The sequence below is a fragment of the Heptranchias perlo genome, chromosome 29 (genome assembly GCF_035084215.1).
Source record: "Heptranchias perlo isolate sHepPer1 chromosome 29, sHepPer1.hap1, whole genome shotgun sequence".
Taxonomy (NCBI): Eukaryota; Metazoa; Chordata; class Chondrichthyes; order Hexanchiformes; family Hexanchidae; genus Heptranchias; species Heptranchias perlo.
Window position 1 is genome coordinate 29,030,628 of NC_090353.1, and position 18,932 is coordinate 29,049,559.

General features: G+C 41.7%; 1 protein-coding gene across 2 annotated transcripts in view; it reads left to right on the plus strand.

Moving 5' to 3' along the window:
* Positions 1 to 18,932, plus strand: part of LOC137299552 (transducin-like enhancer protein 4) — a 135,261-nt gene that overhangs the window by 44,928 nt on the left and 71,401 nt on the right. For both annotated transcript variants that reach the window (XM_067968370.1, XM_067968371.1), the window contains exons 5-6: positions 17,504 to 17,566; positions 18,271 to 18,375. In XM_067968370.1, coding sequence (XP_067824471.1) covers positions 17,504 to 17,566; positions 18,271 to 18,375 — 168 coding nt within the window. The remainder of the gene's footprint in view (positions 1 to 17,503; positions 17,567 to 18,270; positions 18,376 to 18,932) is intronic.

Consider the following 18,932-nt stretch of genomic DNA (forward strand, 5'->3'; position numbering starts at 1 on the left):
GCCTCTGTTTAGCGTCTCATCCAAAGGGCAGCACCTCCAACAGTGCAGCACTTCCTCAGAATGGCACTGGAGTGACAGCCTAGATTTTGTGCTTAAGTCTCTGGAGTGGGACTTGAACCCACAACCTTCTGACTCTGAGGCGAGAGTGCTGCCAACTGAGCCACGGCGGATATAACAGGAGTGTGACTGTGATGGTGAGTCTCCTGCTGTCAGCTGCACTCTCAAATATAAACGGCAGACTTGCAAAGAACTGACGGTTGCAAACAAAATGTCAGTCCGTGATTCTGCCTTTGGCTGAAAGCTGCTTGTTCCTGGAAAGTAAATGTGGGAAGTTGGCCTTGCACGTTCCTCTAGGTTTCTATTTCATAGTAATGGTTGCCCCTGTCTAATGTTAAATGTAAAAAGGGAGATCAATGCATGAAGCCAGAAGAGTTAGTGTAAAAGTGCTCTCCCTTGGTGTAAAATAACAGCATTCCTTCATGTGCAAATGAAACTGTCAGGGTCTTTGAGTGCTTTTCCATATGTTAAAGGGTGCATTTAAACTACAACTGTAATGTCAATGCGAAGCAGATTTGCTTCAACTGATACTGGTTATAATGTAAATATAGCTTAAATTCAGAGTCTGCCTGAGATCTGACATTAGAGCAAAGCATTGATCTGTTGTAGGAAGGAGCCTTGCTCATATTCAATCCAGAGCCTTAACTCTGGGTGTATTTATACTACTAGTTCACCTCAACGCTAAACTTGTGTAGTGTCAATCCAGAGCATAGCTTAACTAATTAATCTATTTTGTTTTTAATTCAGAAAAAGAATTAGATGTTAGTTAGGCTAAATGAAGACAAAGCGGCAGGGCCCATTGTATGGGAGTCCCAGAGGGTTCTTACTGAGTGTGCTGGAGGACTGGAGTGACCAATGTAGTAACCATTTTTAAAAGGGGCGACAGAGCTAATCTGACTAATTAAAGGCCAGTTAGTTTAACATCTGTGGTAGGGAAAATAGTCTTTAATTAACGATGAAATTACCACATATCTAGATAAAAGGGAAAATAGTTAATTTCAAAAGATGGGATCGTGCTTGACTAATCTCGGAATTCTTTGAGGCGGTAACAGACATGGTAGATGGAGGCGATGCAATGAATGTAGTTTACGTGGACTTTAGGAAAGCCACTTCTGCCACTGTATATAATCAATGATTTGGATATAGGCCTAGAGCGAGTGGTGTCAAAATTTGCAGATACCACCAAAATAGGGAATAAAGTTAATTCTTTAGAAGACTAAAGCAAGCTACAAGGAATATTGATAAGATGGGGGATGGTTTAAAATGTGGTAAATAGAATTCAAATTAAGTGTGAGGTGATACATTTTGTTTTTTTAAAAAAAATACAGCAGTAATTTATACTCAATGGAAGTAGTCTCGGTGCTATAGGAAATTGGAGGGATTGGGGGGGTACAGGCTCACAGGATATTAAAGGTAGCACCTCAGCTTGAGAAGGTCATAAATAAAGCTAATAGAATTCTAGATTTTATCGCAAATGGTGTAGAATATAAAAGCCAAGCAGTAATAATGAGACTATATAAAATCTTAAGACTTCAGTTAAAGTACTTTGTGCAGTATTGGGCTCCACACCATAGGAAGGATATTGATGCTTTGGGGATGGTACAGTGCAGATTCACAGTGATGCTGCCTGGTATGAGGAAATACATATACAAAGAAAGACTTGAAAATTAGGTCTTTTTCACTAGAACAACGCAGATTACAGGGCGATATGATGGAAATGTTTAAATTTACGAATGGATGGGACAGGTTCGATAAAAGCAGAGTGTTTCCGTTGGTTGAGGGGCCATGGATAAAAGATTAAATATTAGAAATTTGGAACAGAGAGCAAGAGAAATTTTGTTTTTAGAGTTGAGGCTGCGAAACTCACTTCCTGGATTGGTGGTTGAGGCAGAAACTGTCAACATTCAAGATTAGATTCAGTAGGTGGGTTATGGGAACAGGGCAGGTAAATCATAGAATCGTTCAACACAGAAAGAGGCCATTTAGCCCATCGTGCCTGTACTGGCTTTTTGAAAGAGCTATGCAATTAGTCCCATTCCCCTGCTCTTTCTCCACAGCCCTGCAAATTTTTCCTTTCAAGTATTTATTCAGTTGTCTTTTGAAAGTTACTATTAAATCTGCTTCCAACACCTTTTCAGGCAGTGCGTTCCAGATCATAACAAATTGCTGCGTTTTATATATTTATATTAAAAAAATTTCCTCGTCTCCCCTCTGGTTCTTTTGCCAATTACCTTAAATCTGTGTCCTCTGGTTACCGACCCTTCTGCCAGTGGAAACCGTTTCTCCCTATCTACGCTATGAAAACCTCTCAATTTTGAACGGCTCAGATAAATCGTCCTGTAACCTTTTCTGCTCTAAAGAGAACAACCCCAGCTTCTCTGATCTCTCCACATTACTGAAGTCCCTCATCCCTGGTATTATTCTAGGTGATTGGGATCATTTGCTCACGTGGAGAGTAAACGCTGATACTGATTGGCCCTAATAGCTTGTTTCTGTTGCAGCTTCTATATATTTCTATGGGTGCATGCTGTCCCCCCTCTAGTAGAAATTAGAAAGAAGCTTCATGAGCCCTGCCAACATGTACACTTTTCCTGTAGGAGCTTGTTTAATTACTTAATATACAGCCCATATTTTTATATATTTTTTAAAAAAGCTATTCTTCTGGGCATGAATTTTTAAGTAATAAAAGCAACAATGGTCTTTAATCTACAGGGGATAGAATTGCTCCAGTCACCATTTCTGCTGGCCTCCAATAAAACTGCTTTAGAAACCATGTCTCTTGTGGTGTGAGCAGTGTAAAAGTTAGTGTTCTCTTGCTTGCTAGGCCTAAGGAGAATGCATGAAACACATTAACTAATCTGAGCTTCCTAATTCATACACTTAGTGTTTGCCTTTTAATAAATAATGATTTGAATAATTGATGTACGCCAGTCTAATAAGAGAAATGGCTGAAGGGGTTAGTGGGGCGTGTGATGAATTTCAAGTGTTCCCTGCTGTTAGTCAGCTCCCATTGAAACTGTTAGTACATCAATTGCAAGCTGGCAGTCTTCGAAACCTCACCCTTGGAACCAGTTAAATAAAATTTTAATTACAAATCTACTGAAGGGGAAACATTTTTAACATTCCTACTGAATTAAGTTAGATGTTCCGACAAGATCAACAGAAACACCAATCTCTTCACAACTTCTGTTTCACTTGCGAAACGAGTCTGTTGAGCAGGTAGATGATGCCACGTTGACCTTGAAATGTTGTGTGGTGGTTGGTGAAGAAAGGGATTCTTCTCTTCAGGTGTTTAATGATTTGGGATTTCAGCAGTGGTGTAGTACAGGAAACCACTCCGAATCTAGAGGAAGTGAATGATAGGGCAGCCAAGGTTTTATCATTTTCAACTTTGCCCTACTTAGCTTTGAAGCTGAAGTGTTGTGGAATAGCACTAAATGAATCTCTTGCGTTTTTCCCGTCGACTAACTGTAGGAATGTGAGGATAGTAAAGAAACTTCCTGCTGGTACCAAACTGTTCTTTTCCGCCCCCTCCAACCACCATCAACAAAAGAGGGAAGTACAAACAGGTGGCCAACCTATACTGCCTTACTTAATAGGCAACTGATCTGAATACGTGAAAGACTAATCCATCCATCTTTTGTATAAAAGTTGTGACTTCTGCCCGTTTGTAGAAGGTTCCTGCACTAAGTCCATCTTCTCGGTCAAAATGAGCTGCTAACTGCTGGAGTTGCAATCTGGAATTGGCATTGAAAGTTGATGCTTCCTGTTCCAGAAAGTCTATCTGCATAACTTGTTTTTTCCCTCCCCACTTCCTCACACCACTGGACCCGCAGTTAAAAGTATGTGTTCATCTGCATGGATACAAAAATGTTATTTTTAGCACATAGAAGTGAGGTGAGGGGGCAAGATTGAGATCACAGGAGGAGAATCTGCCTGCCAGCTTGTACTCCTTGATAAGGAGAAGTGACTCTCTAGGTGGGTCACGTTTAATTTGGGTTCCAATTCTCTGGGTTTGCATTACAGTGCAAAAGAAATCCAGGTTTTGGGATGGATCCAAACTCTCTGCCATCATGTTTAGTGGTAACCCGGAAGTACGAAGCATTTCAAGGGCAGAGTTGTGTTGATGTGTAATTTGTCCTGATTATGCAACTTAACCGTTGTTCAGTAATCTTGTGCCTTGTGTCGAGCATGTGCTATGTTAGGTTTCCTCTTGTATAAATTCCCAAGTGTGAAGTGATTCTACAAAAGTGTCCCCTTTTTGTTTGGAATGCTCACAGCACTCCAATTCAGCCCAGGCAAGGCAAGGATAAAATTATTCCAGACTTCAGAGATGTTGGAACTCCACTTTCTGGCTCCTGAGCAGCAGTGTCTTTTTTTTTTCCTCAACCAACCTAGTCGGTTTGACGTTTACATCTGTTACCTAAACCTGTCTTGAGACCAGCAAGTTTCATGTTCAGTGCTTGATTTATGATGCAATCTCGAACCATGTCTAAGGGAACTGAGGTGAAAACTGCCAAACTAATTCACCTGTGATTCTTAACAGCCTTGCAGCAACTGGCCTTTATCCAGGTAAAATGCAAGCGTACTGTATTGGCGAAGGAAGTTGTCTTTAACTATCTGAACGGAGGCCAAAATTTTGTCAAGTTAATGTGGCAGATCCTTAGTGTATAGAATTAAGTGGGCTTATGCAATATTATACAGTCCATTAGTAACTTCACAAGGCAATAATGATGACTTCAGTCATTGTAGCCAGTGTGTGAAGATCTTGATGCCCATTTTATATCCTCTAGTGGTTGTGTAGACACTTTTTGTGGGCTCTGTTCCTATCTTTTCGATGTAAGGGGAAGAAAAGCGTTGTTTGGAAAGAGTGCTACGGTTCCATAGGAACTGGTTTAGTTGCATTCGACTAAAACCTTGCCTGTGCCAAGTGTTGTCCACCTGTGCTGCAGGCCGTGATTTGAAAACTGCACTCTCTTGTATGATGTTCTGCTGTTGAGTCCTCACCCACCCCCCAGATGTATAAATGTGTTTTTCAGTGCAGCTTGAATTTGTTTAACAAACATAGAAATTACTGGTCTTTTAGATTTCAAATCTTTTTTTTTATTGCGGTTGGTGTTAAAGGTGATAAGTCCACTGTTCATTGGGATAACGGGTGAGGAAAGCAGAATTTTTTTTCGTTTTCAAGTGATTTAACAATGCCAGTGGGAATCATAGTGAATTAGATACTTTCTCCTCTGGGACCTGGATTCAAATTCAGCGCAGACTGACTGGATGAAAGGCTCTGTAGGATGTAAGAACCCTGTGTGAATTGAGTTTGGACAGTTGTGATCCAGTTCCTGGTGGACATAGGCCTACATACCAAACCTGTCCCTGATTCAGCACTAGTTTAGTCATTCCCAGTGGCTGGTGTGGGAAATGGAGAAATAGTGCACTGGTGCAGTAGGGGGTGCTCTTCTGAGATCGGGGCTGAGGTACGGCAGTACGCTGCAATTTGCTGTGCAATCCCTGACCTTGGAGTGCTTGACGCTGACACTGGGTGCCTGAAATGGAACGTGTTTCATTTCCTAGCACTAACGTTGCTTACTGTGTGGGGGGGAAAAAAGATGCCTGTATCCAGTCAGCATGCAGTGCTCGCCATGTAGTCCGTAATAGTGGATCTTCATCGCTGTTCAATAGTTGAGAATATTAACTTTTCTTAATAAACCGACTGACCAACTGGAAGCATTCTAAAATGTACATGGTCCACAAAGCGGTAAAATCGCAGAAAGAAGCTGCTGAAGCAGTGAGTGAGTTTGGTTTCTGTAGGATCTCCAAGTGAATGGAGAATGGATTTTGTTGGGTAGCTCCTGAGAGAAGATTAGGTGTTTTCCTCCATACTATTAAATCTCTACCACCAAGAAGAACAAGAGTAGCAATGTTGTAGGAACACTGGTCACCTCCACGTTGCACACCAATCTGACTTAGACATATATCGCTGTTTTTCACCATCATTGGGTCAGATTCCTGGAATTCCCCATCTAATACCACTGTGGGAGCACCATCACCATAAGGACTGCAGTGGTTCAAGGAGAAGGCCAACCACCACCTTCTCCGGGCAAGTAGGAATGGACAATAAATTACCCGGTGTTGCCCACAAGCAGGAATGGACAATAAATTGGCCAATGTCGCCCACAAGCCAAGAAAAAAAGCAAAGAAATTGCCCCAGCCTTCTATAGTTAGGACTACCAGCTGCTCGCGGGCAAACCTGGAGACTAGTGGGTCACGTTTACAGATTGAGATAACCTTGCAGTTTGACCAGAATACTGATTGATTTGGCTTAGTGATACGTGAAAGGAGCATTGTCAACTGGTGAATGAAGTCTCCACGATGACTCATTTTACTGCACTGAAATCAATTATTTATTTGAAAGTGTGTTCTATAATGTGATGGTCATTAACTGCTTGTCTTAATTCAAATGAGAATGTTTTCTTTCCCCTAGTTTGCATTATGATCTTGAACTTGAGCAGATAGCTGATTTTCTATCCCAGTGAAAGTTGTCCTGAAGCAGCATTGCATGTTTCTCAGCTGTTAACATTTGAAGTGCTCTCCTGTTACGACTAGACTTCCTTTGCACCATATGTTCCCCCCCCCCCCCCCCCCATCCCCCGTACTTTTCTGGCTGTCTTCCCTGACCGAGCAGAAGTGTGACAACAATGGCAGGTCTGTGATGAGATTTATTACTTGCTGTCTTCTGAGTTTACTTTGGGTTTTGTTCTTGCTGCTATTTGTGTTTTCATTTGTTCTTCCCATACTTTCTCAAAATTTCACTCTGGATCAGAACTTCTTTCTAGTGTCAGCCTGTGGACTGCTACTAAATGGCCAGTGAGATTCTCAACCTTGAGCCATTTGGCTGCTACCCATTCAGTTCCCAAGGACACTGGAAAGCCAGTAGATCAGGTGCTACTGATACTTAATGTGACACTTAATTCAGCAAAATTCACTCTTTGGGCAAGGGCTAATAACACAAATTTAATAAGTGTATGGATGTAGACTTGTATGGAGCAGCCCCAGTATTGCTGCAGGCTAACGCAGTGTTTCTCATGGAGGGACAATACCTGGCATTGTCATTTGGCTAAATTTTGCCTACATGGCAACCACTACAGTTCGCTTTTGAGATGTGTTCTGAGGGACATGATGAGGCGCTATATTAAATGTAATGTGAGAGATTTATTTACGCATCAGACTTTAAAATAGCTGAACCTGGAGAAGCTTTTACTGAGTTACACAGCGCCTGACCGATTATTGAGAGATAACCTGCCTGATCCTGTCAGTGCTAATTGGTCGCTAAGCAACTAATTAGTACTGTGATAGAAAGTGCTTGTTAACCTCTTTCCTCCCCCCCCCCCCCCCACCTCCATCTTTGAAATGTGTGTCATGCCCCAATGGTGCAGGTCACATTCCTTGCATGTAGGGTTACTGCCTGTCTGGTTCTTGAGTGGGCTGTCTGGAAAAATTTCAGGAGTGTAAACCAAACACCAAATTTTAACTTCTCTCTCTTTCTTCCCCCGCCCCCCACTCCCTTTTGCAATTGAAGTGCTGGCATGGTACTGGTGTCATGTTGTCTGGGAGATAATTAACCTCTTCCCGCTCTCCTGACCTCCTGTGAATGGTGTAGGCTGTGGTTGGCTAATGCAGATTTGTCCTACATGTTTTTGGCCTCCCCTAAGCTGTCCCCCCTCTTCCGCCCCCACCCTCCGCCATTAAAAGAGGGACTACAGCTAGGGATACAGCTTCAAAGTGGCAGCTGCACATACATGATGAATAATTCAGGTGTCTCCTCCTTCTTTCCACTCTAAAGAAAGTGGTGATTCCTCCTTTTTAAAATTGCATAACCTATTTGTTTTTTTAACTAGGTAACTGGACATTATGCCAAATGTTAACCAGTCGTGTCTGTATTTGATACTCAGAGATTTTAATCACAGTGAAGCACCTATTCTGTGTTGATGATTTAGGCACTATTACATTATAGGAGTACATCCAACTGTGGACAGGCAAGTGTCTCAAGTCAGCTGCATAGTATGAACGAGCCTAGGTTTTAAAAGCCAACTGGCTTTTGTGTCAGCTCTGGCTCAGTGGGTAGCATTCTTGCCTCTGAGTCAGAAGGTTGTGGGTTCAAGTCTCACTCCAGAGTTGAGCACAAAAATCTAGGCTGACGCTCCAGTGCAGTACTGAAGGGAGGGCTGAACAGTCAGGTGCCGTCCTTCGCATGAAACATTAAATTGAGGCCCCACCTGCCCCCTTAAGTGGATGTAAAAGAACCCATGGTACTATTTTGAAGAGCAGGGGAGATCTCCCCAGTGTCCTGGCCAATATTTATCCCTCAACCAACATCACTAAAACAGATTATCTGGTCGTTATCACATTGGCATTTGTGGGACCTTGCTGTGTGAAAATTGACTGCCACGTTTCCTGTGTTACAACAGTGGCTTTACCTCAAAATACTTCATTGGCTGTAAAGCGCTTTGGGACATCTTGAGGTCGTGAAATGCGCTATATAAATGCAAGTCATTCTTCGGCTCTGCTCTTGGTGTTAGGACAAGAGAGCTGGTCCTGTGCATGGCACTCTACAGTTGGAGAGGTTGTGCTGTCCCAAAACCAGATGTAATGATGATGCAAGAATAAAGTAGAAAAATCACCCAGTCTGGATGGGATGCTTCCTAGGTTGCTGAGGGAAGTAAGGTTGGAAATTGCAGAGGTGCTGGCCACAATCTTCCAATTCTCAAATATGGGAGTGGTGCCAGAGGACTGGAGGATTACAAATGCTTGTATCCCTGTTCAAAAAAAGTGGGGGGATGGATAAACCCGGCAACTACAAGCCAGTCATACTAACGTCGATGGTGCGGAATCTTTTTTTAGAGACAATAATCCGGGAGAAAATGAATTGGCACTTGGAAAAATGTGGGATAATAAATAAAAGCTGACACTGATTTATTAAAGGCAAATTTTGTTTGACTAACTTGACACCAAACTCAAAAATGTTGTAAACAGTGAGGAGGATAGTAACAGACTTCAGGAGGACATAGACTGGTGAAATGGGCAGACACATGGCAGATAGAATTTAACCGAGAAGTGTGAAATGATTAATTTTGGTAGGAAGAATGAGGAGAGGCAATATAAATTAAATGGTACAATTTTAAAGGGGGTGCAGGAACAGAGACCTGGGGTGCACATACACAAGTCTTTGAAGATGGCAGGTCAAGTTGAGAAGGCTGTTCAAAAGGCATATGAGATCCTTGGCTTTATAAATAGTGGCATAGAGTACAAAAGCAAGGAAGTTATGCTAAGCCTTTTATAAAACACTGGTTAGGCCCCAGCTGGAGTATTGTGGCTAATTTAGGAAAGATATCAAGGCTTTGGAGAGAGTGCAGAGGAGATTTATTAGAATGGTACCAGGGATGAAAGACTTCAGTGGAGAGACTAGAGAAACTGGGGTTGTTCTCCTTTAGAGCAGAGAAGGTTAAGAGGAGATTTGATAGTAGTGCTCAAAACTATGAGGGGTTTTTGATTAGAGTAAATAAGGAGAAACTGTTTCCAGTGGTACAAGGGTCAGTAAGCAGAGGACACAGATTTAAGGTAATTGGCAAAAGAATCAGAGGCAACATGAGGTGGGAAAAATAAATTTCCGCAGTGAGTTATGATTCGGCATGCACTGCCTGAAAGGATGGTGGAAGCAGATTCAATAATAACTTTCAAAACAGAATTGGATATAAACTTGAAGGGGAAAAATTTGCAGGGTTATGGGGAAAGAGCAGGGGAGTGGGACTAATTGGCTAGCTCTTTCAAAGAGCAGGCACGGAGGTCCGAATTACCACCTCCTGTGCGGTATCATTTTATGATTCTAAGAAGTGTGTTCAGATGGTGTGGTAATGGGGGCGGAGAACTGGTTTGCTTTATAGAAGGGAATGACAGAGTTCAAACTCGGAAGGTTGATTTTAGTGAATGATGGCGACCAAAACCTGCTGTTTCCTCCCTTTTTTAAAGAGGAAAATACAATTTTATGAATTTTTTTTGCCTGGTACTTTGAGATTGTAATAATGTAAAACCATTTAACTGTCTGTCTGACAGCAAAAACAATAAAGACAAATTAGCTTGCAAATAATCCATTTGTGATATTGTGGAGAATTTTTGATTTCCCATGGTGAGTGCAAATAGGCTGTAAATGATTTATTAATGAGTGTAAGTGCAGCAGGAACTGTGGCCCAAAAGTGCTGCTGCCTTACACAGGACAAATGTAGGAAATCCATCATAGTCAGTCCTTGGGGACTGTAAATAACGCCTTGTTAAATGCTGCCAACTCCTGAATTATCTCTTCAGCAAGCGGAAGCTTTAAATTCAGAGGTGTTGGCAAACTCTCTTCCTGGCCAGCATCCCACATGTATATGCTGTTTAACCCTTAACAGCCAATGGTGTTTCCATCGTTGAGAATCCTACAAAACTGGGCCCATTTACTCGAATGCAACAACAGCATGCATTTCTAGAGCACCTTTCAATATAGAAAAACGTTCCAAAGCACAGTGTACACTGTTGTATCTCCTCTCCCTTCCTCAACCCCCCCCCACCACCTCAAACCCCACTGAGAGCAATTGTTAAAGCTGCTGTTACCTTCAACAGGTAAAGTTGCTGCATTACTGTAGATGTATTGAATCCTGACATGCAGGTCTTGTGCAGTTGATGGCACTATGATGTATATTGGTCCACCTTGAGGCAACTGTAGCAGAGACTCAGTTTTTGCCTGGGCTTCCTGATCTGTCACAAGGCCATTCAGCCCCTCAAGCCTGTTCTGCCATTCAGTTAGATTATGGCTGATCTGTATCTCAACTCCATTTAGCCGCCTTGGTTCCATATCCCTTAATACCTTTTACCTAACAACAAAAATGTATCCATTTCATTTTTGACAATTTCAATTAGCCCCCAGCCTCCAGATTTCCACTACCCTTTGTGTGAAGTGCTTCCTGACAGCACCCTTGAATGGCCTAGTTCTGATTTTAAGGTTATGCCTCCTTGTTCTGGAAATCTAAGTCCTCTGTCCTTTTTCGGAGATCTTGGAATCATGTGATACAACTACATTGATGCTCCGAACCAATTCTGCATTTGATTTCCGGACATGTTCGTCTGCGGCACCTCAGCGATCAAATGCGCTAGCAGAAGGAATCTTTGCATGGGCTTTCCTTTTGGGGAGCTATGTTACATGGTTGCCAGCTTCACTTTACAGTGTAAACACAAAAGAGCAGAACTTGAAGGTTGCTCTCTCGAGATCCAGACCCAGAGCAAGGTAAAAGCATACAAATGATAGCACAGCTATTTGTATGCAACCTTTTCATTCAACTATTGTGTAATTGTTGCTGCTCTTTGCCTTTCTCACATTTAGCTCTCTGGGCGTTGCTGTATTTTGGACTTGTGTATGTTTTAAAAAGTTCAACCGTTACCAAATCCACAGAACCCAGTCCCATTTGGCCCAGTTGATAAATGCACTGCGCAGTGTGGTGTGAACTGTAGGGACAGAAAAGTCCCAGTCCCTGGTCTACACTGAATTAGCAGATCTTGGCTGACCAGCATTTAGGGGTGCTACAATTGTGTCTGGTCACTATTCAGTGATTGTCTGCTGGAAGTTACATTTGTGGGAACACCTGAGGTCAGGATCGAATTCACAAATTTGCGCTCAATGGTGGAACAACATGCTAACGTGTGTTGTGCACGCCTGTGCATGAAGAATGGCCACTTGGGTGCGATACAAGAGAGCTGCAGCACCTATAGAGCCGTAGCCCAGTAGAGGGAATAAGGGAAGGGAAATGTTTGTTTGGGGCTACTGAATTTGTTGCATAATCGTGTGCCACATAAGTGGTGAGATGCACTCATTATTCTCCCTTGGACCATGTCACAGTTGGTGAGACAAGATATGGAGGATGAGTTGAAAAGCAAGAAAGAAAAGGTTTGAGTTGTTGCATATAGGCTTGGTTGTTTTTTCACCTACAGCAGAAGGGTCGAGAACCAGAGGACACAGATTTAAGGCGATTGGCAAAAGAACCAAAGGCAACGTGAGGAAAAACTTTTTTACGCAGCGGGTGGTTATGATCTGGAATGCGCTGCCTGAAAGGATGGTGGAAGCAGATTCAATCATGGCTTTCAAAGAAATTAGATAAATACTTGAAGGGGGAAAACATTTGCAAGGCTACGGGGAAAGAATGGGGGAATGGGATTAACTGGATTGCTCTTACAAAGAGCTGGTACAGGCTCGATGGGCCGATTGGCCTCCTTCTGTGCTATAGCCATTCTGTGATTCAAAGAAGTGGAGTGGTTTTCCTCTCTGCTCGGGGAGTGGCACATGCATAGATGACCCAGAAAACGTAATATAAATGCATGTTTTATTTGAGTGGATGGGACCAGTTTCGTAGGATTCTCTCCCATGGCATTTTTCACAGATAGTTTGAGGTCTTGAGCTTGGCTATGATGTTTAGTTGCTTGTCTGACCTGTTAAGGCCATCGCTCGAGTCCTCTGTGGGAATCCAGGTGGGTGCTGGTAAATCCCTCGGGTGAATTAGCCCTCTCTAAACTTACAAATTTCAGGCTATAGGATGAAATGCTGGCATTTTTTTTCAGATTGTTTTCTGTAAACGTGACCCAACACTTATAATGGACTGATGGATATTTTGTGGTGTGGCTCAAGTTATGTTACAAGTGGTGAGTGTCAGGGTGTGAAAATGGGGAACGGGCAGTACATTTCAACTGAGAGAATTTGGAAACTAGCTTCTAAGAAGGTTTGTTCCACTTTAATTGGTAGCTGTTGCTGACTGCTCATTTCTGATTTGTCCTTTTTTTGAACTTTGTGAATGGTGCTTTCATTCCTGCTTGCTACTTGCTGATTGGTATGTTCTTTTACATTGGTTCAGTTGTGATTTTGTTACTATTTTACCAATATGGAACTTGAGCTAGTCTGGTGTGAGTGTGACATGAAAAGGCGTGCCACCTGAGTTGTGAGAGATATGGCTATGCACACATAATGAGCGGTATAGAGATAGAAATTAAGAGCTTGCACCAAGCTTAAACTCCTTTTTAAGTCATTCTGGAAAATCCTGAAACGTAACAGCGCCTTGCTAGTGTACATTCCGAGCAATGATTTCATGCCACTTGTGTTTGGTAGATGTATGTGTGTTGGGGTCTCCTTTAAAAGTACGAGGTCTTCGAATATTCACATCTCATTGCGTCTAGGTGTCTCTAGGAACAGACTCCACTGGGGGTTTTCACTACTGGTTTAATATTGATTCTGTGAGGTGTACATGAAGGATACTTGTCTGTGTTTATCCCCTGACTGAGTGAGTGGAACCCAATAACTCACAAGCACTGCTGGTACTTGTGAGCCATCCTGCTTTGCTCACTCATGTGATAAATGTCATATTGACCTGTCTACCACTGAGGATTTTGTTGTGGTATGAAGCAATTTAAAAACAAAATGTAATTTTTAACGCCATCAGTTTTATTTTGGTGTAAATTGCTTCAAGTACAATGTGCTCCTGTGTCATTATGTGAAGCAGCATTTACCCCTCTCCAGTTTTAAATCCCAGTTGGAGATTAAGGTTGAAAATAACTGTTTTTAATTTTTGAGCTAATTTAAATTTGTAGACCCCCTGATTTATTTGACTTTAAAAATGAAGTGGCATTATGATGTTTATAGGAATGGAAGACTTGCATTTATATAGCACCTTATCACATCTCTCGGAACCAGGCAATTAATTGCGGTTCTTTTATACGTGAGTGATACGTAGCAGCCATTTTGAACACAGTAAAGTCCTACAAACAGCAATGAGTTAAGCGAACAGTTAATCTGCTTTTTATTAAAGGGAGAATTTTGGCCAGGGACACGGGAAGAACTCCTCGCTCTTCTTTGAAGAGCGCTGGGAATCTTTAACATTTGTGACTACTAACAGGCAGACATCCAGAGCTCAGCTTAACAGCTCATCAGAAGGACAGCACCTTTGATAATGCAGCACTCCCTCAGTCGTGCGCTCTGATGTGTCAGCCTAGATTGTGTGGCAAGTGTGAAGTAGGGGTTGAAAGTACAACCTTCTGAATAAGGCAGGAGTGCAACCAGCTGAGCCAACTGTGCATGGAAGCAGTGTAAGATCATATAACAGTCTTTCCTGAATGATTTGAATTTTTTTAGACTTGCTATGCCACATGATGGACATAAATTTAGAAAGCTGCTGATGCAAAATGGTTAATTTCCTTTTTGGTGTGTTAATTGAAGCTCTTTTGGAAACTTAAATGGAATTCCAGCTCCTGAGTAAAGTTTGCAGATGAGATGCTTAAAGAACAAAATCTCAAAGTCTGTTCCATAAGTAAAGATCAAGTGGTGTAAATGTTATTGGGCTAAGGACTGTCCAGTAATCACAGCAGGATATTGTATTTCTGGTAATGGAGGCACATTTGTTAATCCTTGCGTCATTGTCCTTGTACGTCAAGGACATGAAACTTGCTGACAGTTGGCTTGGATTGATAGCCATGGCTGGCACAAAAATGGACTTTTAAAAAGGCATTGCTCCTGTAGTCTCTAACAGCTAGTCTTGAATAATTTTAACCTAACAAATGTTTTATATGTTTGGAAGCTGAGCACACCAGAGGTGCTACCATTGGCTTCAACATCCCTGCGATAGGGAGAGGGGGAATACACTAAAGGTTCCTAGTGATTCCTGCTGGAAGGTACGTGAGGACGGATTGGGCTTCGCTGTGATTCCCCCCACAGTTGAGCAGTCTGCTGGCACACTCTATCTAAGCGTGTGCATGAGGAATAGGCCATTTGGCTGAGGCACTGGGAACCGACTGTGGAATCATAACATAGGGTAACGATGGGGGTGGGGAGTACGATGGTTTGAGCTTTGTGCTGTCGCCCACACATTACTTTGGATTACTACCTTGCAATCATTCTCTGTATTTGTTCTGTTTCGGCGTCCAGCATCACTCATTAGGCTATTTTAAAAAAAATCTCATTTAAGATGCTGTCACTAACTATTAAGGAGTTAATCTGTATTCTGCTAGCCCCCTGAAATTCAATAGGTAGCAAGAATCTAATGGAAGTAACTATATCTTAAAGTGCTCCGTGACCACTTAATTCCCCCCTATTTGTCATGCAGGGTATGTCGGCGCTCTTATCTATAGTGCTCGAGCCTGCTGTTAATTACCACTCACCTCTCACTGTAGACTGCACAGTGTGATTGCTGATGGCCCTTGAGGAGTCTGGTTAGGTACTGGCACAAAGGAGGGCCATCTTTGTGCAGACCTGCTGACAGTCCATTTATAAGATGCTGTTACCACCATTACTGGAAATCTAATACAGCACGTATTCAAAAGTGTGTTTACAGTTTGTGTAAGATTATTTTCAGTTTATTGCTGTCCCCAGGCTCCTGACCATTTTTTAAAAAAACTTGACTTTTTAACCTGAAAATTGACAAACTTGTTATCTCAATTTCCTGTGTTTTTTTGTGTGTGTGTGTGTGAGGGAAGCAGATTGGGTGGGGAAAACTTTTATTTAAGGGTTTATTTTTGGCTACACATGCTCTTTAGGATTTTTTTTTCTTTCTTTTTGTCTCCCTTCCAGCGCAAGTCACATAAATTGCTTCATTTTTATCTTCTCCGCTTTGTGTGCGCTTGATGAGTTTGTCAGCCTGACTGGTTCCGTGGCTGAAATATTCTGGAGTATGTACACTGTCTCCCAGGCCTGTCTCTGTCTCCAGTACTTACCCGTCGGCACTGAATCCTAATTAAAAGCTAGAGCTTCCATTGTTGCTGGGGTTTGAATCCCCTTTTGTCTGTTTTTAAAAAATAATGTGTTAATCCTAAATAAAGTTCTTTATCTATTTTACCTGACAAAAAGGAAGCATTTGTGCCACCTTTTAGTTTGGCAGTAGCTCCTTTCATTCAGTCACAATACATAAGGAGTTAAAAACCAGCAGTATTTATAGTCCTGTCCGCAGCCTGGCTCCATTCAAAGTTGCAATGACTGCCAGTCGATTTTGGTCTCCCAAGTAGTGTGCTTGAGGGAGGAGCCTAGACACACAATTCAATATACTGTGTGACTTGTTTAGTTATATGCATGACTGGCAGCTTTTTTTTTAAGTTCAAATCCATAAACAATTTTTAGGAGTATTTGAGTCTGAGTTGTTCAACACCTGAGTGGGTTTGGAACTTTTGAAGAGACTAGTCAAACCCATCAGCTTCCATAAGAAAAAAATAATTTTTACAAATTATAAAACGTGGAGCTGGGGAACAATTTTTTTTGAGGAGTTGGCATGATTCAACATCTACTGTCAATCATATCTTGGATATAGCTGTTATTTATTAACTTGTTCCTCTATTGTTCAATAAATTCATTTGGCAGTTCCAGATTAAAATTAGGTGTGGTGTGATATTTTGCTGCTTTTTTTTTAAAAAGAAAACAATATTTACTGGATTCAAACACTTCCTTAACCTCCAATCCCCTTTATAAATAAGAAAATCAGTTAAGGTGAGAAATTTATCACTCAATGTAGCTGAAAACTGAAACACTGAATTTCCCAATTTTTTTTCTAAAAAATCATAGTGGTGGGGGAAAAAAAGGCTGCCTTGAACATGTGTGCCCAAACCCCATGAGCTTCTCATTGGACAAGTACGGTGACTCCTTAGCTGTTTGGAAGCTGTAAAAAAAAATGAAAGGATAATGGTTGGTTTTGTCTTGGTTGAGGTACCAGAGGGCTGATGGAGTCTGTAGAACAAAAACCAAGCGGTCATTCTTTTTATGCAAGCATAGGATGAGCGTCAGCAGGTGAACATGGTGGAGAGGGAGGGCATTACAGCTGAGCGTGATGCTCTGCTCAGCAGACATCGACTTGGTACAGGCCGACAGGGACCACTGAATTGGCCTCTTCTTCTCATTTCATTCCTCTCCTTTTTTTTCCCCGAATCTTTCTTTCTCCCCTTTCCCGTCTTTTCTCTTTTTTCCCCCCCCCCGCCCCCCAACCCAGCACAAGGGTACTCTGAACAATTGTACTGTTCCAATTACCTGGCTGAGATCAACTAACTCAGTTTGTACCTGGCCCTATCTGGTCTTCTATGGCTTAATAATGCGTCAAAGTGCACTTACCCATGAAATCGTCGAGAGCTACCAAGTACATTACTTAGCCATGGGTTCCCTATTTCAGCATACTGGAAACTATTGGATCATACACTGAGCTGGTTAGCAGACAGCCTTCAAGGTATTGCTTATGGTATTCTAAGTGCACAATAACATGCAAGATACTAATGTGGACTAATGCTTGCTAACCTTTTGGAGCAAAAACAAATCCCAGATCCATTTACTGTACTAATGTGCATGAATTCATGTTTGCAGCTTTGCATTAGAATATTTTTGTTTAAAATCCAATCCTTTTCTTCCTAGACTGAAATAGCGAAGAGACTGAATGTGATCTGTGCTCAGCTCCTTCCTTACTTATCACAGGAAGTAAGTATGACTTTTCTTTGTAACAGTTGTGAAATTTATTAATAGTTCAACTAAATTTTTCATGCATCTGCTTGTTAAGTCCCATTAATAAGTTTGGTTTTGCGTTTCTCGTTTGTGTTTATTACAGTTTACGAAATAGTTAAATTACATTTAACACAAAAGCAATGACTATATGTTTTGGGCTAGTGAAATTCAAGGAATGTATGGGCATAAGGTTTCAAATGGGGTTCCTGACCCAGGTGCCACAGGATAAAAGGGAGTACCTGAGGTCATAGTTTTCTATATGTTTGTGGCCAAGATTTTTTGATTTTTTTTTCCTGTATTTATTAACCTAACCTATTAGTAGTATACAACAGAAATAAAGAAAAGAGCAGTAATCACACTTTTTCTTCTTTTGGGTAAAAAGACTTGCATTTATACAGTGCCTTTCGTTACCTCAGGATGTCCCAAAGCGCTTTACAGCCAATGAAGTATTTTTGAAGTTGTGATGTAGGTAGCTGGCAGTGGCACTACCTTTTAGATGGTAGGAGTCCCTGGGAGGGTGTCAATAATTCCAAAACAAGTTTGAAAATGAATTATGGTAATGTCCACTTTAGACTATTGCTCCTTGAAGGTGACTTACCCCTGTTACTAGAATTTGAATTCATATATTGAATTGGTTTATTCCATCCAACTTTACTAATCTTCCTTTGGTACCTTTCCAGCATCAACAACAGGTAATCCAGACCATAGAACGTGCAAAGCAGGTGACCATGGGCGAGTTAAATGCTGCCATTGGGGTCCGAGGACTTCCTATTCTACCACCCCCAGTATGTATACCTGTTAACATTTATTCCAATGGACTTTCTAACTTGGGCACTGTAGGGTTTGCACAACTGGCACATTTTACGAGATCCCCTAGAAAGGAGCTGATAGTGCGATCCCCTAGAGAGGAGATGACGGTGAGACCCCCTCCGCCCACTAGAGTGATGATGGAGAGAGACCCCCCCCCAATCTAGAGAGGAGCTGATTGTGAGACCCCCTAAAGAGGAGCTGACGGTTGAGACCCCCCCCCCCCTTGAGAGGAGCTGAGAGTGCGACTGAATAATTTCCTATGGTTGGACTATGGCAAAAAAATCTGCTTTCAAAAAAATTGCTCGTGCAGTCAGATACCATTTTTATCCGAACAATTTAGGAAGACTTCTTTTTGAAAAGTTTAGAATACTGCTTGTATATAAATTTGAAGCCTGCATTGCATTTAGTGTAAGTTCAGTACCAAAACCAGTGCAGTGCGAGATTTGTGTGGACACACAGGGAGATCCTGCTGCTTTAGTTAGCTAGATAAGTGGGTTATTTTTTACACTGATTCAGAACATACTATTCAAAG